This window comes from Pagrus pagrus, assembly GCF_965226575.1.
Source record: "Pagrus pagrus genome assembly, chromosome: 24".
In the NCBI taxonomy this organism is placed as follows: Eukaryota; Metazoa; Chordata; class Actinopteri; order Spariformes; family Sparidae; genus Pagrus; species Pagrus pagrus.
The window spans coordinates 14,726,858-14,747,770 of record NC_140206.1 but is presented as its reverse complement, the minus strand read 5'-3'; the positions used below and the strand labels follow the sequence as shown (position 1 = coordinate 14,747,770).

Here is a 20,913-nt window from a genome sequence, read left to right as displayed (position 1 = left end):
TTACTTTTCCATCTGTAGATTTGAGTACGTCTTTCACTACAGCATGATTTGATTTTCGATATGCTGAACATATTGACATCTTCCTGTTCCTGTCTTCTCTTCTCTGCATTGATATGATTATAGCCCTAATACAGTTAATCCAGTCCTGCTTCCTCAGCTTCAACTTTGCTGAGTGTGCATGTGACGACAGTGACTGTAACACATAAGGTCAGTACAATATAAATGCATGACAAAATGAACAACACACACACAAAGATATTTAAATATATAGATTTTATGTACATATATTCATGTGGATGACTAGAAAAGAAACACTATATTCTTACAAAGGAATGATTCTGCACAGTCATACTCCTAAGTTAAATAGTAATTTGATACAAAATTACTATAATAAATAAAACTCATCTCATTGTTTTTTTATTCACACATACCAGTTGTACAAACAATAAATTACAAGTTCAGTGCTGTGTTTCTGTCGTTCAGCGAGAGGGGTTTCCCCACTGGAAGAGTCAGAGTAGGTTGTGTGTTTGTGTTTGTGTGTGTGTGTATGGAGTGTGTGTGAGAGGTTTTTCTGAAATACAGAAATACTGCGTCAATGGATTGTTTCGATGGCGCGTGTTTGTGTGTGTGTGTACATTTCGGTGTAAATATGGTTGAATACTAACAAATATATGAACCATCTAGTCATTGTACAAAAATGTCTACATAATGTAAATAAATCTGAATGTGTGAGGGGAGAAAAGAGAACACTTTGTGAGTGGTTTGTTGACCCGGGTCATGTGAGAACCGTTCTCATGCTTTGTTCTCTCCTGCACAGACGGGTGAAGTTTACCACAGGAAAATGTAACAGGTGCCAGAAATGTAAACACAATTGCAGGAAGGTATTTTAAGTCCATTAGGTGTATGTAATTAAGGTCACATTGTAATGCTTGGAAAATTGAGGTAATACTCTTTCTTTAAGAGTACATTACATTTTTTATACGTTTACACAAATGTTATTTCATATTTTATCTCCAACAGGAGCTCTGTCTTGAGGCGTTCACTGTCTACCTTCTAAATGCCTTGCTTATTAAATAACCCAATTAAAGCTTTTGGAGGAGGACCTTAAAGGGTAAGTTCACCAAAATGACACAAAAAACACATTTTCACATTTAAACCCCACTGGTATATAGTGATGCAGATCATTCTATTCTTTCACTTAGAAGATTAATTAAACATTATAATTCACTGTCTTGAGAATTAGACAAGAAGATAGATACCTCACTCGTATATGTCTGTTCAACATTAAGCTAGAACAAGTAGCCTGTTAGCTTAGCATTAAGAGAGTAAACAGGAAAAATAGTAATTTTTACACTTTGATTTTACATTTTTTTCACTTTTGGTTAAAAAAAACAACATGTTAAGAGGTGTTGGCAAGTGTATTTTCAGTTTTTTGACCCAGCCAGGCAAGCTGTTTCCCTTTGCTTCAAGTCTTCATGCTAAGCTACGCTAACCATTGCCTGCCTCTGGACTCTTGTTTTTTATTTAAAGGACAGGTGTGAGAGTGGTATCAATCCTCTCATTTTTTTTCTCTGTAAAGGAACAAATAACTGTTTCTCAAAAATCTTAAACTATTTCTTTAAGCCAACCACAACATCACTTTCCAAAATCAGTGTCCTGCAGTCATCATAGGGACTTTTTTCAGTACAAAGTAGTTCCAAAGAGATTGTAAACAGTGAGGTCAGTGAATTGTCTGACCAAAGAAGGTATTTTTTTCCTGGAGTTGCAAATTTCTCCATTCATCTACTGGGGTTATATTTTGAGTGAAGTGACCCTTTAAAATCATCCAATCTGTGGCACAATTGATAATGTGGCAAACAGCACCCATCATGAAACAGATTAAAACAACCTTTTTTAAATCCTGGTTTGTAAAGTAGTAAAATACAGAATGAGTGATAAAATGAAAGAGGATGAAGAGAGAGTTGAATTGCAAAAGGACATTAATGAATGCATTAGTATCTCTCTTGCTGTTGTTGCGAGTATCCAGGGCACACATTGTCATATTAGCATCGTTTCCTACACAGATAAACAGACAAACAAACATATTGACCAACACAAAAGAAATGAGGACCGTAAACCTCCCAGCACCAGCTTAATGATTGATACAAATGGAACTGAGAGTGAAGTAAGCTTCAAGACGCAGAAGAGGACGAAAACATCATGTTCCTGGTACATACTGCAAGTGCTGACAAAACACAGGCCTGGACACATGAATGTGCTGGCACACACAAACACACACACACTTAACACAGACACACGCATAAAAATCAAGCATTGCCCCAAACCTGTGAGTCATCATTAACCTCCATAAAAGTTAAGGAGTGTCGTGGTTACTTTGCCCCTTTGTCAATTTAATTGTTGAAAAGTTTGTCCTCTGAAGGCCACCGTATGCTCCCTTTCCCATCCTATCACACCATTCATCTTTTTTTTTTTTTACACTGTACAGTTGATTATCAGTTTCAGCACAATCAATACTAGTTTTATTAGGAAGACTTTTCTTCTCAACTTCTCAAGGGCTTGAGAAAGAAGAAGTATCTGAACAGTTAAAGATTGGGTACAATCAATCTGTTTTGGTCGAGTCAACCTCCCATTAGGGTTCTTCCGATAGCAATACCATACATGCTGGAATCGGTTTCGGGCAGTCTATGCACCGATTCAATATCACATAATTTATTTATGAGAAATGGAGCCCTTTACGTCCAAACAGCGTCCTGTGCACCTGCATGCAAGCTGACAGATTTGTTACAGCACAAGTAGCCAGTAGCTGCTAAATTGGTACCTGCCATTGGCCAATACACAGGTAGTTCAGGTATCAGAATCAGTTTTGGGAAGTAACCAATGGTATCGGTACATCTCGACCTTCAACCATCTCCGTGGGCTCCTTTCTGGTTTTCAGCTGGACAGATCAGTCAGTTAAAGACATGACCATGTATAGTCAGGGCATAATGGTAGCCCTGATCCAGGACTGTCATACAAACGATGTACGTACATCTCCTGCAACTTGGACATTTTGGTCACTTAGTGGCTCAAGGGAGGATTTTTGGTTGGCAATCTTCTTAGCACCTGGAAGATAAGGAGACCACCATTCTCTTCAGTAATAACGCACACCCAAATACACCCTTTGGCAATCAGTAGTACCACTGACAGCACCGCTGCCGACATGCATCGAAGTTGGTCAACGAAAAATAATCCTGTGCAGCCTTTGACTTTGTCATGTTTTGAAAGACCTTTCTCGCATCCAGTGAGCCATTCATTCACCAAAATGTCCAAGTGCTGGGGAATTACAGTCCAGGACCATGGAATGTAGCATGACGGTGGTGGGGCAGGGCTACAAAACAGGCAGAAATTACGACACGGTGAATAACGAGTGCTTCCCATCGTTGGGGCTCTTGTCTCGGACACACACACAACAAAAGACAACAGGGGTGCGACTTTCAAATCCCCACAGTGATTAGAACACATGGAATAGCATAGAAAAAAAAAAAAAAAAACACGACACGCATGCCATTACAGGGCAACACAAACTAAGCCTCCGGCATCTGGAGACAGAAGTAAAGACAATCAGTTACTGTCCATGTGGAAATGACATGCAATTAAGTCCTTAGCTATGCCAGGCCCATACTTGTCATTATCATACGGAAACTGTCCTCCGTCCTACTTGTGCTCTGCATAGCCACTATGATTCCAGGACATTCCTCTGGCATATAGTCAGGCACATCCATGCCAATCTGTCTCTGAGTCTCTGTGTATCTGCTCTAGGCGCTTTCAGCCAACATTCACAGTCCTGTTGAAGGTTCTATGACCTAAATTCATTGGTCCACAGTCCTACTTCCAGCTCTTGAGACCTCTATCAAATGTACAGATTAAGGTTCTTCCAACAAAGTGTTTATTGTTTAACAAAAGTTTTTGCTCTCCTGCCGCCTCAACATTTCTTTACCAGACAGTGTTTGAAGGCAGAGGGGCGGGAACCCAGCAGGCAGCCCTTGGACAGTTTCCCGTCCCGGTCCTTACACTGCACTGTCCGGCTCTGCCAGCCAGTGTCACAAGTCCTAGAGCAGGTCATCCAGGTCCCCGTTACCCACTGGGGCCCTGGTGTTGGGGTGGAGGGACCTGGGGCTGTAGGTGGCCCCGGGAGGAGGCCGGGGGGAGCAGTTGTAGTGGTGCGACTGGTGGTGGTTGTGGTGGTTCTCGTCGTGGTTGAGACTGTTGTAGTGCTCTGCACAGGGATTGATTTTGGGTTGGGGATGAGCGGAGCTGATGGCTGCTGTGGGGCTGTCCGGCGAGGCATAAAGAAGCTATAACGAACATCCAGGGGCTTTTTAGCATCTGTCGCTAGAATCTGGACCACCAAGGCCTCTTGGAGGGCCCCTGGACCCATGCTATGAAGCCATTCGTCCCTTTGGCTCCAGCCACTGTAGTTGAGCACAGAACCGTTGAGTGGGATGATTGTCTCGGAGGTGGAGATCATGAACTTGCCATTTAGGAGGTACTCGTTGTTGGGGCGTCTGAGGGCCAGGTAGGCGGTGTAGCGGGTCTGGTCCTTGGCCTTGTGCTGACGAACCTTGATGTGGGTGGAGCCTGCAGGGATCTTCACAACATCAGTGTAGCCCTTACTGTTTGGCAAGAAAGAAAGTAGAAGAGAGGTCAGAATTATACGTAAAACAGTGTTGTCATGCTGTTAACTTCTTGCTGTTGGACCACTTTGTTATATTAGCTGGTTTGCTAATTTTGTTGCTGGCTTGGCTTTAGACCAAAATAGAAGCTAATATTAACACAAATAAAGCCGATTTAGCTAATTCAGATGCTGAGGTGGACTTCTTGCTGTTGAACTACTAAGTTCATTAAGTAAATTAGCTGGTTTGCTAATGTCTTGTGTTGTTGCACTTGCTTTTTCTTTGGCTTTGTTAGCAAAGTTGTCGACTCATCTGTTTTTGGAGACAATCCAAGCTAGCCCATTAAGACAGAGGTTTAGCTGGTAGCATGTTATAGCGAGGTGTTAGCAGCATATTGCCTCTGGTTCCGGTTATGTTAGCTTGGCATGCTACTGTTCTGACACTTGAGCTGACTTCGACTGAAAAAAAAATGTCTGAGCATGCATGTTTACGTTTGAAGTTAGCCCACCTGACATGTAGGCATAGAGGTGTTGCGCTCGGAAACGGGGACGCAAAATCACAAAAAATACAAATTTCAACTCAATGTTGCCTTAATAAAGAATTAGACACAGTTTGTTTGAATATGCTATCACTTGATAGCGAGTGAAACAAATCTTAGTATGTAGCATCACTCTGTTAGCAACACTCCGTTAGCGAATACAAAATGTAGGAAACTTGGAAGCCCTGCTGAATGGATTCATTACACCAAGACATATCAGAGACAATGTGAAGAAAGCTGTTGTATTGACACCATACATGGAAAATCCTTACATTAGCAATACCACCACAAATCTGAAGCGACCTGTTAGCTTTTTATTCAAGTGAGGAAGCAGAGGTGCTGTGAGCTAAGTGAACAACGTACCTACAAGGATAAGGCTATGCGGGTTGCATTCAAATAATTTCAAACAATATACGTGTCCTTGTCTCGGGAGCTTTTTCATGCTCTTCCCATTCTGCCCACATGAAATGAATGCAGCATTATCATGTCATCACACTGTGAAACCCATGAGATATCTCCTCTGAAAAATACTTTCAATATTTCTCCAAATTCTGCATGTGCTAACCTGCCTCCACTGGACTGAGACTCCTGCCTGTATGTGCATGTAATATAAAGACATACAATCCACGGTTCAGGCTCATTTTTCATACCTCTTCTTGGTGAAGTTGCCCACCACGCGTATACATCCCGTGCTGTCGCCTCCACATATGCCGCACTTGTCGAACTGGAGCTTGGAGCCGATGATGCCATCGCAGCCGGTCCGCACACATTTCCCTTTCACGCACACCGAGCTGCTGTAAGGACGACACTCGGTCCCGTCTACCACCTGAAGACGAGCAGTCACAAAATCAACACCTGCCATTTTTTCTCTCCATAAAATACACCGTACCCTTATTAAAAAACAACTAACTTACCCTCTGAGAGAACACCACATAGTATCCTGTTCCCTTTGCTCTGCAGGTCAGCTTGCACACATCTTTAGGGACGACTCCTGCATACTTTGGCACCCACTCAACAAAGGTCTTCACCCCTTTAGGATCTGTCTGGGGACCGTTGCGCACCTCACATTGCTCCTGCCGGAAACTCTTATCTGCAGAAATGTTCCATTAGAAAGGTTACAAATCAACCTCTGTATCCTGTATGATGAATAAACATTAGTACTATCATAAAGCTGTCACACTCACTTGATGGAGGACACTGTGTGACACTGCAGGACCGATAGATGGCTCTCTTGCCCGTGCAGTAGCGGCCGTTGTTCCGTGGCGGTGGATTGTTGCACAGACGCTGGGCGAACTGCACCCCGCCTCCGCACGTTCTGGAGCACGCACCCCAAGGACCCCAGGAACTCCAGCTGCCGTGGTTGGACGCCTGGGAGAGCGAGGAGAGGAGGAGGAGCGAAGAGGAGAGGAGGAGATGAAAGATGAGATAGGAGTTTGGGGGGGAGATGACAGCGGAGGAGAGATCAGAGAGTAGAGAGGGATGAAGAGAAAGGAAAGAGGAGATGAGAGAGGACAATTAGTGCTTATCATGCCGGGAGTCAGAGCGGTTGGCGGCCAAGCCACGTGTCACAGGGAAAGCCCTTTGGAGAGAGATTTGTGATAAAGAAAAATGTGGCAATAACTGTGGTGTGGAAGACAGAAAAGGAACGAGGCTCTCCTTATTAAGACAGCATGACTGGATCTGTGGCGTAACAGCTCACATGCTTCCCTTGAGGAAAACAGCCTGAATGAAATACTTCAGGTGATAAACTTATTTGTGTGCTTTTTTTTCCAACCAGTGCTACATGAGTCATCAGTGATAAAAACCACTGGATCAGTAGCGTTTAGTTCTGCAAAGCTTTTGGGAAAAAGGCTTTTCCATTTAGTTCCACTGCCGAGGCCTTTTTTTCTTTCCACAGTAAAAGGCTACTTAATCCGCAATCATACTACAAGAAATATATGGAGGTTTAAAGAGTCTGAGGTCTAAAATGGAGGGGCTTAACGTCGCTCCGAGCGGTAAACCGGTCGTCATACGAGGCAGTGGAAATGAAGCGTGTCAGTACTTGGGCCGGATCCACACAGAGCAGTCGTCTGCCAAGGATCGGGTCAGACCCATCAAACGTCATGTGACAAATAATCACAAAGAAAATACTTTTTCCTTCTCCCTCTCTCATTCTTTCTGACTTTCACTCTCTTTCCCTCCACAACACACACACACACACACACACACACACACACACACACACACACACACACCCACAGTGATGACAGCCTGCCAAGAACAGATCTGGTCCTTTAACTCATTATGGCCAAATTCAATTTAGATCTGTTTAAGTGAGGCCAAGAGCATAAATAGCACAGTTCAGCAGTGGCATAAATAACACAGACCACACAGTGAAGTCACATAAAGAACCCGAGACTTATTTTTCCTCTTCAAGTGTCTCTCTCTCTTTCTACTTCTTCTTTTCCTAGCTGCCCTGTGTTCTTTGTCTCCAGCAGACAAATTTGGACAATACGTGCTTAAAATATCAGTTTTTGAACTATAATAAGGAATCTATTTTAGATTTTTGTCTCTCTTTTTGTCTCACCGTCTACCTCCATGTCTTCTTCCAATCCTCACTCCTGCCAAGTCACATCAATACGGGGTTATACAGCAGGCACATATCATATTGACATTTCTGCAAGACTTGTCATATTATGTTCAAATCCCTCTGAGTGGACTTTCACAGGGCTCCAGACTAACTTTTCACACTGGTTGCACTGGTGCGCCTTACTTTTTTCCATTGGGTGCACCAGCACATCATTTAGGTGCACCCTAGTAATACATTTACATTTAATTTAACATATTACTCAAAAATGAATGTAAATGGGAATAAAGGTGCAGACAAATGTTTTTCATTCGTTTAAATCGCAGCAGAAATTGCAAGAACCTCAATTGAGGGGTCCAGACTGCAACCATTTAGTTGCATTTTGTTGCCATTTTTGGAGACAGTGCGACCCAGATGTTTAAGCTTTTTGTAAAGCAAAACTGCCCTTTTAGATGCCTCTATGGCAACAAACATGATGCTCTCCAGGGTACCCTTCCAGTTCTCTATAAACGTATCCCGACTTTCTGCACGCTGGTGCCCTTATTCTCCCCGCCCCTGCCCCTCAAACACCATGAGTCCTACACTGCAAAGCACGATTTTTCCTAACCCTAACCAAGGGCTTTTGTACCTAAACCTAACCAGGCCGTAAGCACAGTGTAACATAAAAACCTTATATTCTGATACTGTCCATCTGTCTTACCGAGTAGTGTCTCTTGCGGGTCTTGTCCACGCACTTCCCCTGCAGGCAGATGCGTCCCTTCCCGCAGGGCGTCCCCTCTACGGCCGGCAGCTTCTTGGTCAGACACACCATCTGGCCCTGGCGGATCACGGCGCACCACAGCCGAGAACACACGTCCATGCCCGGGCAGACCGTGTACTCGGGGCCGAAGGCCAGCCGACACTGGCGGACGGCGTCGTAGCTCTGCCCTGGGAGCTCCTCGGGGCCCAACAGGGGCTGACGAGGAGAGTCTAGGAGACACTCGGCTGTGGAAAAAAGAAGAGAGGGATTTTAAAAAAAAGGCTCTGCTACCTGAATACTCTGAGCTGGTGAGTGGCATATTAAAATCTATTTTAGTCTATAAGGTCACCAGAAGTGTTGGAGCTGCAGCGGTTGCACTATCAAGTTTGAAACAATGGTGTTGCCACATGAGTAATGCCAAACTCGTTTCTTAGCAAAATGTCAACAAGCGATGCTTTATGGCCCTGATGAATGAAACTACTTGATGAAACGGGAAAGCAAAGAATGACTCATCTAGATTTGCTGCCAGAGATCTGTCTTTGGCTGCACTGTAACTACATTTTTTGGGAAGTTAACAGGATTGTAAATAACTCTTTATTAGCAGAGATTAAAGCTTTGTTTCTTAGTAAACAGCTCTCAGTGACAGGTACTGTGGGAGAAAAGCAAATTCACATGGATGCAATTTGTACACTGAGAAAATAAAACTTATACTGGCTGGGAAAGAACCTTTCTGTTCCCATGCTAACTTTTTTCTCCCACACTCACCGTTTCCATCGTCGAAGAAGTCCGTGATGGTGGCCGAGGTGCAGCGGCTCCAGGGTTTGGAGGCGTCGATGGAGGTGAGGATGGACGACATGAGCCGCTTGTCGCTGTTCACGCCGAAGCGCTCCTCGCAGAACTTGGAGTCGTCGTGGGACAAACCGAGCAGGTGACCTGTGGCACAGAGAGGAGGTGAGAGATAAGTGATGGGTCCTGATGTGTCGTGTTTGCACATGCAGCACATGGGAAAAGAACATCAAGCGCTGAGGCGTATCAGGTGCATGACATCAGACATTACTCCCGTGATATTAATCAACAAGAGAGATGTGCTGACAGATGTGCATATGCACGTCCTGGCGTGCTTATATCTTTGCGTGCTTATGTGTGTGTTGTGTATCCATGCCTACCTATCTCGTGAGCGACGGTGAAGGCGGCGTGAAGGCCGTCGTCCTCGATGACGGCGCAGCTTCTCTCCGGAGAGCAGATGGTGCCGACGTCCGCCATGCCCAGGGTGTCGCAGGAGTGGTGGCCACAGAGGTCCTGGACAAAGGAAATACTGTAAGTTTAAATAAGAACTTAAATACAATCAGTCTTTTATCCAGATAGCCCCTCTCAAATGGTAAAACATGATTTTATGACAAGATAATCCTTTGTTTTATCCACAGAGGCGCTGGTGCCCCCATGTTCGAATAAATGCCTCCTTGATGCCCCTATGGGAGATAACACATGATAAAGTGCCCTCTAGGGTGCCCTTTCCACGTGCTGGTGCCCCACCACATACAAATCTGGGTGTTACAGCAGCACATAGACAGAATCAAGTACAGATATAATAAGAACTAATACAGGCAAGAGTAGTACACATACAGTACCTACAACTAGTGTTGTACCTTAAATTATGTGCAGTACTGTCTCAAGCGTCTCAATATCCCACCCTGATCCGATTGGTTACGCGTCACAACTTATAGCCTACATTATACAGAGTTTTATTAAGCCGAATTTCAACTTGCTATACACATTTTGTAAAACAGAGCGTCTCCGACAGAAGTTCTCCTGCAATTAAGTATTGCAATGCCATAAAGCTGGAGGGCTTGTGACGGACAGATTTAAACAGGACAGTCACGCCTCAAAAACAGTAGGTACACCTCCCATAATGCAATGCTTCAGAGCCTCCCTGCATTTCAAACTCCACAACCCCAGCTCGTCACACAGAAGCCCAAGCTGAGATATTCAAGTGATGTCAGTGGAGCGTCCCTTTAGATTTACTTCCTTCCTGTGCCTCCACCATCTCTCTGTCTGCCTCACGGGGTGCCACAGTACATACTATTGATCTTTGTTTGGATTCCCACACATGTCCATGCAGATGAGGCCTCGGGGTGCACTGTTCGGCCCCAGAGATCGATCACTTAATCACACCGGACTCACGCGCCTGCACACGGGCCCGTCTGTGTGCACACTCGGAGCATGCTTTGAATGCACACATTACAGACGTATGGAGACAAACATCCATGCAATGTGCACATGAGAACATCCAAAAAGGGGGGAACACACACACATCCCGCGGAGAGGATGGATCGTCATGTTAAGTGGCGCTGACAGGCCTGCTGGGTCGTGTGTGAGAGGCTCTCTGGGGAGGGTGTTTACCCGTTCAGGGCAGATCGGTTTGGAACAAACTGCCTTGTGTTCTGCGCTCACACACATGACTGACTGGGTGGGACCACCTCACACACACAACACACACATACATGCAAGCACACTCAGAAGAACGTACCTGCAAATACAAGCGCGTGCAACATAGACACACACATTCAGACACACACATACAGAGAGCAGGAAGAGAGTGCCAGCTCTTTGCCAAAAGTCTGCTGGATACACATGAAGCAAACAAAGAGCAAGTCAAACACACTCGCTGCATGGATGGCAGCTGATGTGGGCCAAACTGTGCTGAAGTCTCTCTGAACTTTTCCACACAAGCGCCAAAACTACAGAGGGAAGCCTGTTTGTTTTCACATGGAGAACGTATAGAGGCGTTTGTCTTCATATCTCGCCTGTTTCTCTTTCCCCCTGTTTCCCACACTCTTTCAACCCGACGTCCTCTACGCCTCCCTCCATTTTCATTTATTTATTCATTCACCCCCCTCCCACGCTCTCGTACGAGAAGTGTTTGGGTTTCGATCTTGCTCATCCACACGGCTTTCATTACTACAGCACAGTGTAAGGGGAGACACGTGGGTGAGAAGCAGAAAGTGGAAATCTCCCGTCGGAAATTAAACAGTGACATGAAAAATAAATGAAATTACCCCAAAACTCAAATCATAACTGTGTGATATTCACTCCCTTCCCTTAAGAGTCTTAATGCCTCTCAAGCACATACAAGGAGGGAGGGAGGGAGGGAGAGCTGTGCTCAGGAATGGTGGGTGGGGATGGAGGGCTGCAGGAAATTAAAGAGAAGAACTGAGAGAACAATGAGTTACAGAAATATTGGCAGAAATAACATGAGAACAGGTGGCAAGCTGGCTGCGAAGGTCAGGAGACTATCAGAGCTGTGTGTGTGTGTGTGTGTGTGTGTATGTGTGTGTGTGTGTTACAAGATCACTTACAATCCAAGCCAAGGCGTGTGTTAAACAAACAGCCAGCCAGACCCAGACACACACACACACACACACACACACACACACACACACACACACACACACACACACACACACACAAAACCTCTCGCAGAGTTTAGCTCAGTCTGTGTGATGGAAACACACTTCAGGCTGATTCAACAAACCTGCTAATCAAAGTCAACAAAACAGCTCTCTATCTCTTACTCATGATTGGTCTCCAGTGATTTACAGGTTGTCTGTACATTTCATTCCATGCATACTTGTATACTATTATATATCAGTAGGAAAGATCGCACTTTCTAGCCACGGCAGCTTCAGAGCTCCAGAGATGCAAATATGGACCGCTGGTCAACCACTATGATCCAGACTAAGCGTGCGCATTAAGCACGAGATGCAGCTGCTTAAATTCACTGATTGTTCAGATCCCCTGACAGGTTCAGTTAGGATCTAATTTCAATAAATGCTTTGTGGTCAACTACGCATCACAACCTCACACACACAGTGAAGATTTGGACAGTAAAATTGTTGGGACTAAAGCTCCATCAGAGTTCTGTTTCCTCTGTCCTGTCAAGTTTATAGCCAAAGTCTTTAGTTTTGCAGCTTAAATGGGCCACGATTTGTTACAGTGACATTCCTGCATGCATAGAAACGTTTAACATAACTGAAAGCAGCCTCTCCAATCATTAAATCAGATTGTGCGTGCATGGTTAACCTGCATGTGTAAGCGCATCTTACTATCTTAATAAAGAGCCCTTAAAATAGCAGGAAAACTGAAACTGAAAAACACCCCACCTCACTGTAAGACTAACACACTCATGGGTACACAGGTGGGTGCAAGTACATTTGCTATTCACACAACATGGGTGGTAAGCGTGAAAACGACAGCTGCGTCAGTCTGGGACTAGCAATGACACTTGAGCTGTGTGCCACTTTGCACCAGGCGTAAAATAGTGTAAATTTAGTGCTGTTGCTCCACGATTTCATCACACAGCTTAAGTTAGCAGTTACAATTCATATACCATTACAGCGGTCCCAGTGCTGATCCCTGAGGAACACCATATTTAACTTTAGAACGGGAGGTTATAACTGTGTTTAACAGTTTAAGTTCTGCAACTCAGATATGAGCTGAACCACTTAAACTCCAGCTTGAGATCCATGATGTTCCTAAAACACCCTAAAGCTGTGTTTCCACCAAACACTTTGAGTATAGTACCCTTGAAACCCGTACCGAAACCCGAGATCTATTTTGCGTTTCCACCGCAGGCAGTACTCTTATAGGTAAGCTTTTCCAGCAGTTTGGAAACAACACAAGACTTTTCTTGGTCTTGAGAAGCTGCAGTATGTATCGACTGACACTCTGTAATCTATACTACACATTACTGCCAGACTGACAACAGGCTGCGCGACAAGACTGCTGGAAAAAACAGGAGTTTGGGAAATCCTCCCTTACAGCACAAACGACAAGACGACTGTGCTCCAGTTCTTTTCAGACAAATCGGTGGTCTGCAGTGTTTTCAATTCACCTTTTAGCATCGTCTCAGCTTACTTGGAACCTCAACAGACGGGTCGTGAATAATGGCACGGAGCGGAGTCGTTCTATTGGTACCATCCAAAACTTTTGGCTGCTTTCTGTTTGAGCAAGGATCGAGTTTTTAAAAGCAGGAATGAAACCACTTACTAAGTCATTAAAAGTATGACTAGTTGAGCTGAGTTAATGGTGAGGAAACAGGCCCACCGTTACTGCTTAAATGGAAACCTGAGGTCATGACGGTAAACAGGAGTGCAGTTTACAGTCACTGATGCATCACAGTGTGAAAGAGGGTGAGGCTCATGTGTTGTTGCTGTCGGGCCAGTCGTGTCTGTCGACAGACCCGGGGCTGGGGTCGAGGCCTCGGGATCCGAGGGCTGTCTGCAGGTTGTCAACATATGCCAGTGGACGTATAGCACGTGTGAAATATCAAGAACAGTTACAACAAATAGAGGGACTAGCTGTGATGGGGGCGAGGGCTGGGAAATGTACACTTTAATGCACAGACGCACACAAACACATGGAAGAGAGGAGGAAGACAAGGTAGACAAGTGCACAGGAGTCCAGACTGTACACGTGCACATTCTGAATGACTTAACTATGTGTTTAACACGTGTGGAGGAAATTGATTGTGTATACGTACATGTTATGTCTACATCAATCATTATTACGCAAGGGCCATCGATGCGTTTCTGCAGTCTATTATCAGCTCTCAGTGGAATCATATGGCGAGAACACAGAATTATCTTATCGTGCCATCTGTTTTTCTTTGGGCTCATGTATCACATAGCTGTGGTATACAATAATGACTTTGGAAAATTTGATTTGACAGCTGAAGTAGATGGGGACTCGTTTGAAAACGTAAAAACAACCCGAAGAACATAAAATGGCTCTGTACAGATCGTTGGGTTAAGTCTCCAGAAGCCCAGAGACACCAATATATGTTATTTCGCAATTACTTTAGCGGCTAAGCTAAAAGCGTAAGTGTGTATGCCATCTGATTGGTGCACAAGCTCGACCAGGGTGTAAATAACATCAGCAAACGAGGAGCTGAAGTAGATGGCGACCTAAGACGTTTTTGATGTTTGATGATCCAAAAATATTTATTAAGCTCACTTCAAGTTCCTATTTAACCCCTGCACTAATGCATGCTCTAATTTTTTATTCACACTAGACAAGGCAGTCAGCTAAATGCCTAAAATGTAAAGAAAAAAAGCACCATAATTCACATGTATTATTACAAATCTGACAGCGTCCTGACCTCAGACCAGGTTGAAAAGGTGAGCACTTCAATATCTCTGGCATCGCAAGTACCTGATAGTTATGTCTATCCAAATATTTAAACTAAAGCTGCAAGAAGCGGATGAAAAAAAATTATCAATGGACGTAGACGTCAGTATGTCCGCAGCCCTGCAGCTCTCTCTGGCCACCTTACAGTAGGGCTTTGTCTACTGTCCGAGCTCACAACAACCGAACACAGCCATGCATAACACTTAATGTTCCCATATACACGAATGCACGCTCAGAACGCTCCCGAGTCCCTTCAATGTGCCCGTTGTTTTGTTCCGGTGCTGGTATGTGTGGAACAGGGTGACACCGCCACACGGGTCAGCTCACTGCGGGTACGGGGTGTTAGAGTAATTGGACCTGACCACAAAGAGACGAGTTCCCTCCAGCCCTGTCCACTCCTCCTCCCACCTCCCCATCTGGCAACAATGGGCTGGTCTGACTTCACAGTCACAAAGTCTTCAGTGGGCTTCAGTTCGAGCTCAGCGGACCGCTTCACAGCCGCTCAGAGTACACGGATGAAAAAGGTTATTTCTTTTCAGACATAATAAACTACTATTTGGTTACTCGACACCTCTGACTTTCAGTACAATGGAGGCAGACAGTTTCCCATAACACATCTGAACTGAATCTGCAGCACATCAGTGTTTGTCTTTCCCTGTTAGGATTCCATCAACCAAAGTTATTTTCCTGAGAGAGGCATGAGAGAATCACCGACACATTACAACGCCTCGTGCATCCAACTGCTTCTTCAGCGAGGTGTGACGCACCTGAGCAAAATCGAGTTATTTCCTGAGTGGCGTTCTGTCAGTGGAAACTCTAACGGCTGAGTCCTGTGATGAATTCCGTGCAGCTCTCGACACCGAGTCTTTTTCTCACAGCCGGTCTTTTAAAATGATTGATGGCAAAATGAAAGTGTGGTTCTCATAAAGGATGTCACCATCTTTCACATTCCACATTCGTTTCCTTTGCAGCACCGTTGCAAACACACATTCCTCGAGAAAATGAGTCAAGAATGTGACTCTTCAGATTTCACTTTCGCTCAATCACACAGTTGGAGGAGCGGGGCAGGCTCCTCTGGCATGTTGTGATGATCGACAAGGTGAAGTAAAACTACCTAAGCAGTCACAGAATCCTGAAAAAATGGCCTTTAACAGCAAGTTAAGGTAGGTAGTGTCTGCTTTTCTTGGCTCAATAAAGGTGCATTGTGTAGTTTGAGGGAAGAAATGTCAATATCAGAGGTCTGTACTGTGTTACAGTGCTATGGTAGATGATTATATGCTCTGTGCACATGAGAATGGGATCACCTGGTTCTACTGCTGACAGGTAACATCTACAGTATGACCTCCACGGTGGAGATGAGTCGTGTGTGAATGAAGGTCAGGAGACAGGTCAATGAATAATGCAAGTGCTGCGACAGGTGAGCCAGAAATTAAGTGCTGGTTAGGCCGATGTAGGGATATAAAACACAGTCTGCAAAACTTATATTTGAGTTACTCCACTGGTCATTTGTTGTTTTTTTAAACTCACTGTTAATTCTTCATCAAAAGGCCGGTAATATCTTTCTTCCATTCATTAAAACTGCAGGTTAAATTGTTTGTTCATGTGTCTGCATACAGTTTGAGGCTTTTCTCTCTTGAAAAACACAAAAATCACAAGGAAACTTTATAGACTTTAAAGGGACAGTTCACCCCAAATGCAAAAACACACATTTTCCCTCTTACCTGTAGCACTATGTATCCATCTAGTACACTGCATGTACTCACAGACAAGAGGCTCAAGTCTTGACAACTGGAGATGTAAACGTTAATGCCGTCCTCCTCAGCGTAACTGCAATGTTAGCTAGCTTAGTTCGTCTGCTTAATTAATGTCGTCTGCTAATACCCGATATGAGTGGCTGCTCCATCTGAGTAGCGCATGCACAGGTGTGTCCGCCATAGCTAGGTACGGCAACACCACTTGGACAATCACACATAAAACTCCACTAAAAACGGAAAATATAAGACAACTTGTCAAAATACTTTGACAATACACAATAATCGCAACATAAACATAGAGCAATATGCTATGCTACCGCTGCCCAAAATAATTGTTGGCAAATACAATACACTAGCTGTCAAAGATGGTGGATGAGCTACGCTACTCGCTACTCAAATCCAGCAGTGACTGTGTCCTCCTTGGCTGAGCTGTAATGTTAGCTAGCTAAGTTAGCTTAGTTAGTATCTGCACGCTTCCTTCTGCGTGTAATACGGTGCACTTCAGGGCTCCAACTGACGGTTATTTTTCGATTAACTTGTTGATTATTTTCTAACTAATTGGTTGTTTGGTCTATAAAACTTAAGAAAATGTTTATGAATGTTTACACTTCTAGCGTTCCGTATCACTGCGCAGCAGGAAGCGTGCATCATGGACGCGAGGATAGCTAACAGAGGCTAGCTAACGTTACAGCTCAGCCTTGGAGGACGCCATAAATATTTACACGTCATGCTAGCAAGAGCCACTCATCCATGAGTAGACGTGCGCTCCTTTCTGCGCAGTTACATTTAACGGGTGTAATTTGGTACAAAGGAAATAGTTCCGACATTAAACTGTGTACACAAGGTCCGTGGATTATCTTGAATAACCGGAGCGTCATTTCTGGAAAGAGACATTACTTTCGAGTTTTTTAAAAGTAACTCGGACCAAAACAATCAAGATGGATAAACAACGATACAGGTAAGAGGAAAAACATGTAGTTCTGATTTTATGGCGAGCTGTCCCTTTAAGGTTTTGGTATGAAAAGGGTCTAATATAATGATATCAGTATGAGATATTAAGTGTTCGGAGATGAAAAGGCCTTTTACGTCAACTGAAAGATAGAGTGTGGATTGCTTTGCCTGGGTCAGAATGGGTATTTTAATAGGATCACAGCCGAGGAATAATAGAGTAACATCAACAGTATACCACCTGTCATGTTTCATCAGTTTCCCGTCCATATTGACTTTTACCTTCCTGTCCTGAGGCTGCCTCAGAAGTATCTGGATAACTGTTTCCATGCCCGCCTGACCCCGCCAACCCTGCCAAAACCCAACCACCAGAGGATGGCACCGTCCTCTGCCCCGTCTTGCCCTTGCAGGTGTAGTGGCAACAGGGTTAGTAAGGTTGGCACACGAGAGCTGGGTGACTTCGCCAGCTCGCTGACCTCAGGTATGAACTACCGGCTGCCTTGCCAATGCATGACGGCGCCAGGCCACTGCCAAACGCCGAGGAGATCCGAGGTAATACCCCTGGCGCTCGCTTTTTTCCGCCCGAGGCCAGTGCGAGATCCTGCATGAGCTTAACACACCGCAGTCCAAGGCGAGCTATCTGACACGTCAACTGGAGCAAAACCACCATGAAGCCACACCCGAGGAGAGGTGAAAAATGCACGGAGATGTGCTGCTGCCCTGCAGGCTTTCCACCAGGGAAAGAAAGGGATGGAGGAGGAGGAGGAGGAGGAGGGATAAATGAGTGTGGTCTCGGTAAACGTACGGCTTCTCACAGGACGGATGTGTTTGTTTTTCTGACAGCTCCCCAGCCCCGGCTGACAGACGCTGGAGAAGTAACTGGGAAAAAATGTGCAGACTGGAGTGATGAGGGAGGGAGGGAGGGAAGGAGAGGCTGGGATGACTGCCTAATTAAGTGCAGTTTCAGGGGGAGTTTCAGGGATATTTCTGCAGTGCACCCAGCGGCTGATCTCGAACCTCCTGCCTTGAGAAGAATGTGCGTGCACGCGCCTCACATCACACACACACACACACACACACACACACACACACACTTGGAGGCTTTGGGGCTGTCAGGGGACTGGGAGGGGGAGGCTGGAGACAGAAGAGCCCGCCTAGAAAAAACACCAGGCGCAGGAAATACAGCCTTTTTGGAGCGCTGCGCTGCGTTACGCGCAGGATTCAAGAATGAGAAGGAGGGAGAGACAACGCATACAGAAGGGGTGGATGCATGCGTGGAGCAGGTGGAGCATGACCGTGTGTGAGCAGTCAGACTAAAGCAGATGATGTGTGTCACTCATTTTTCACTACAGTGTGTTTTGCCGGTTATAAGCTATTTGCATTAAGCCATGAGAGGCTTAATCTGCAGCCGCTTAGCTGCAGCCAGCCAGCTGCCACCGCGTGCACCATCAAAATAAAAACAAACCGTGGCGTCACACCGAGCCGCCGCGCGGGCAGCGCACAGGTGGAGGAGGAGGAAGGGAAGTCTGTTTACCTGCCTGGTGAAGAGGATGGCGGCGTCGTGGTGGTGCTGGTGGTCGTCGTCCAGCGGGTTCTGCTGGTTCTGCCACTTGCAGAAGCTCTTGAGCGTCGCCGCGGCGTTCTTGGACACCTCGAGCCCCTTCTCCTTCTCCGCCACCGTGGTCACTTTCACCACCGTCAGCCGGATGGGGTTCTCGATGCTGGCGTGCCCGTACAGCTTGGAGGCGATGGAGGCCAGCGTGAGCAGGTAGTGGTTCAGGTCCTTGCCGTACTTCTTGGCCATGGTGTCGTCGGCCACCAGGAGCAGCTCCACGTGCCTGGCGCGAGAGACCGACCTCTTGCGCCGCGCGCCGCGCTCCGGAGCGGCCGCCTCGGAGAGCTGGCTCCACCGCCTCCGCCCGCGCGCCCCGTGGTCATCTCCGTCCCGCGTCCCCTTCCCGCGACCTCTCTGCCGGCGTCTCCGCACCGCATCCCGGCGTCCTCTGCGCCCGTCGCGCGTCCCGCAGCTCTCGCGACCCTCGCGCGTGGCCTCGAAGCTGAAACTCTCGCGCGTGAACACGTGGAGCGCGCTCTCCGCGTCCTTGTCCTGCAGGGCGCGCACGTCGTGCTCGTGTCCCTTCGCCCTGATGATCGGCGTGATGGTGTAGCGCGCATGGCTCACGGCGAAGAAGCCCTCGAGACCCCCTCCGCAGAGGTTGAAGACCGCCAGGGACTCCGGGTTGGAGTCCACTGTCCCGCGGTACACGCACTCCCGCTGCAGAGGCGCGGGGCTGTCCCCCATCATAGCGAGCACATACTGGGGGCTGAAATGATGCGACAGCACCGACTCGTCCCGCTCCATGTCCAGCTGAAAGCGGCTCCCATCCAGGTACACCAGGTAGCCCACCTTCCCTCCTCCGTGGTAAATCCGGTCAATGGTCCGCACGACCCCGTCTGTCCTCCGGGCAGGTGCGAGGAGCGACCCGTTCGCAGGTGGAAGATAGAAACCCTGGAAAGTAGACAGCCCGGCTCCCAGCTCCAGCTCCACGACGCACAGCAACAGTAGCCGAAACCAGAGCATGCCCTCGGCCAGAGCACCAAGGAGCCGCACCATTGTTCATTCCAACCCGAAGAACATCTATGTATCCACTAAAACGAGCCGGGACCGGCCGGAGAGACAACTTTGAGCGTGCGTTCCTCCAAAAAGCGCATCCTCCGGGTGTCCAAATCCCCCATGAAAACACACACAGGAGTAACCAACAGGCGAGCAAACAAAACCATTGAGGAGGAGAGAGGGAGGAAAAAAAAAATGGAAAAAGAAAAAAGAGCAGCAGAGAGGAACTGTGTGCAGGCTGGAGAGCACTGAGCTGAACTTGGAGAACAAAAACACAAAGTTTGCTCTTAATAGGACCCGGAGAGAAAAAGTCCTGCCCCCTTTGCGCTCAATCACCACTCCTCCACCCCCCTCTCTCTCCTCTCTCTCCCCCCCCCCCCCTCTCTCTGTCTCTCTCTCTCTCTCTCCCTCTCTTCCTCAAATCAGAGTAAAGTCAAGTGCTGAAGGAGAGGAGAGAAAAACCTGAACAATGCTGTCACTGGAGGGTTTTCCCAGTGCCTCAGCGCAGGAAAGAGGAGTCCGGCACAAAATCATACCGAGAGCAAGAAGTCTGAGGGAATGAATCAGAAAGTCATGAGTGACTCACTGCATGGTATCAACAAAAACAAGCACCAGGTCCAACACCACTAATGTCAGCTCCAAACTGTTATTTTTAACACTTCTACCACTTCGACTCCTTTAATAATTGAAGGCTGAAAGTCCAACATGAATCGGGAGTTTCAGCAAACTAGAGGGGGAAATGGATAATTTATGGCCGTGCCTGTATAAGAGTTCTGGGAGTTCACCGTTCCTGTGTGAGACGTTTAATGGTGTGTGTGTGTGTGTGCATACAGTACCGCTGTATGAGAAAGTGTGTGTGTGTGTGTCTGCAGGTGTGTGACGGGAGCTGTCTCGGTTGTTTATCGTGCCTTTAGGG

The 20,913-nt window shown here is 46.3% G+C and overlaps 1 protein-coding gene across 1 annotated transcript; it reads right to left on the bottom strand.

Moving 5' to 3' along the window:
- Positions 1-283: 283 nt before the first annotated feature.
- adamts5 (ADAM metallopeptidase with thrombospondin type 1 motif, 5 (aggrecanase-2)) lies at positions 284-20,216 on the bottom strand. Its single transcript, XM_084346937.1, has 8 exons — positions 18,918-20,216; positions 9,662-9,794; positions 9,261-9,428; positions 8,457-8,740; positions 6,375-6,558; positions 6,105-6,280; positions 5,841-6,016; positions 284-4,652 (listed from the first exon to the last, which is right to left on the bottom strand). Exons 1-8 carry the CDS (start codon positions 19,995-19,997, stop codon positions 3,962-3,964), a joined length of 2,892 nt encoding a protein of 963 aa, XP_084203063.1. The 5' UTR covers positions 19,998-20,216; the 3' UTR covers positions 284-3,961.
- Between the last annotated feature and the right edge of the window lie 697 nt (positions 20,217-20,913).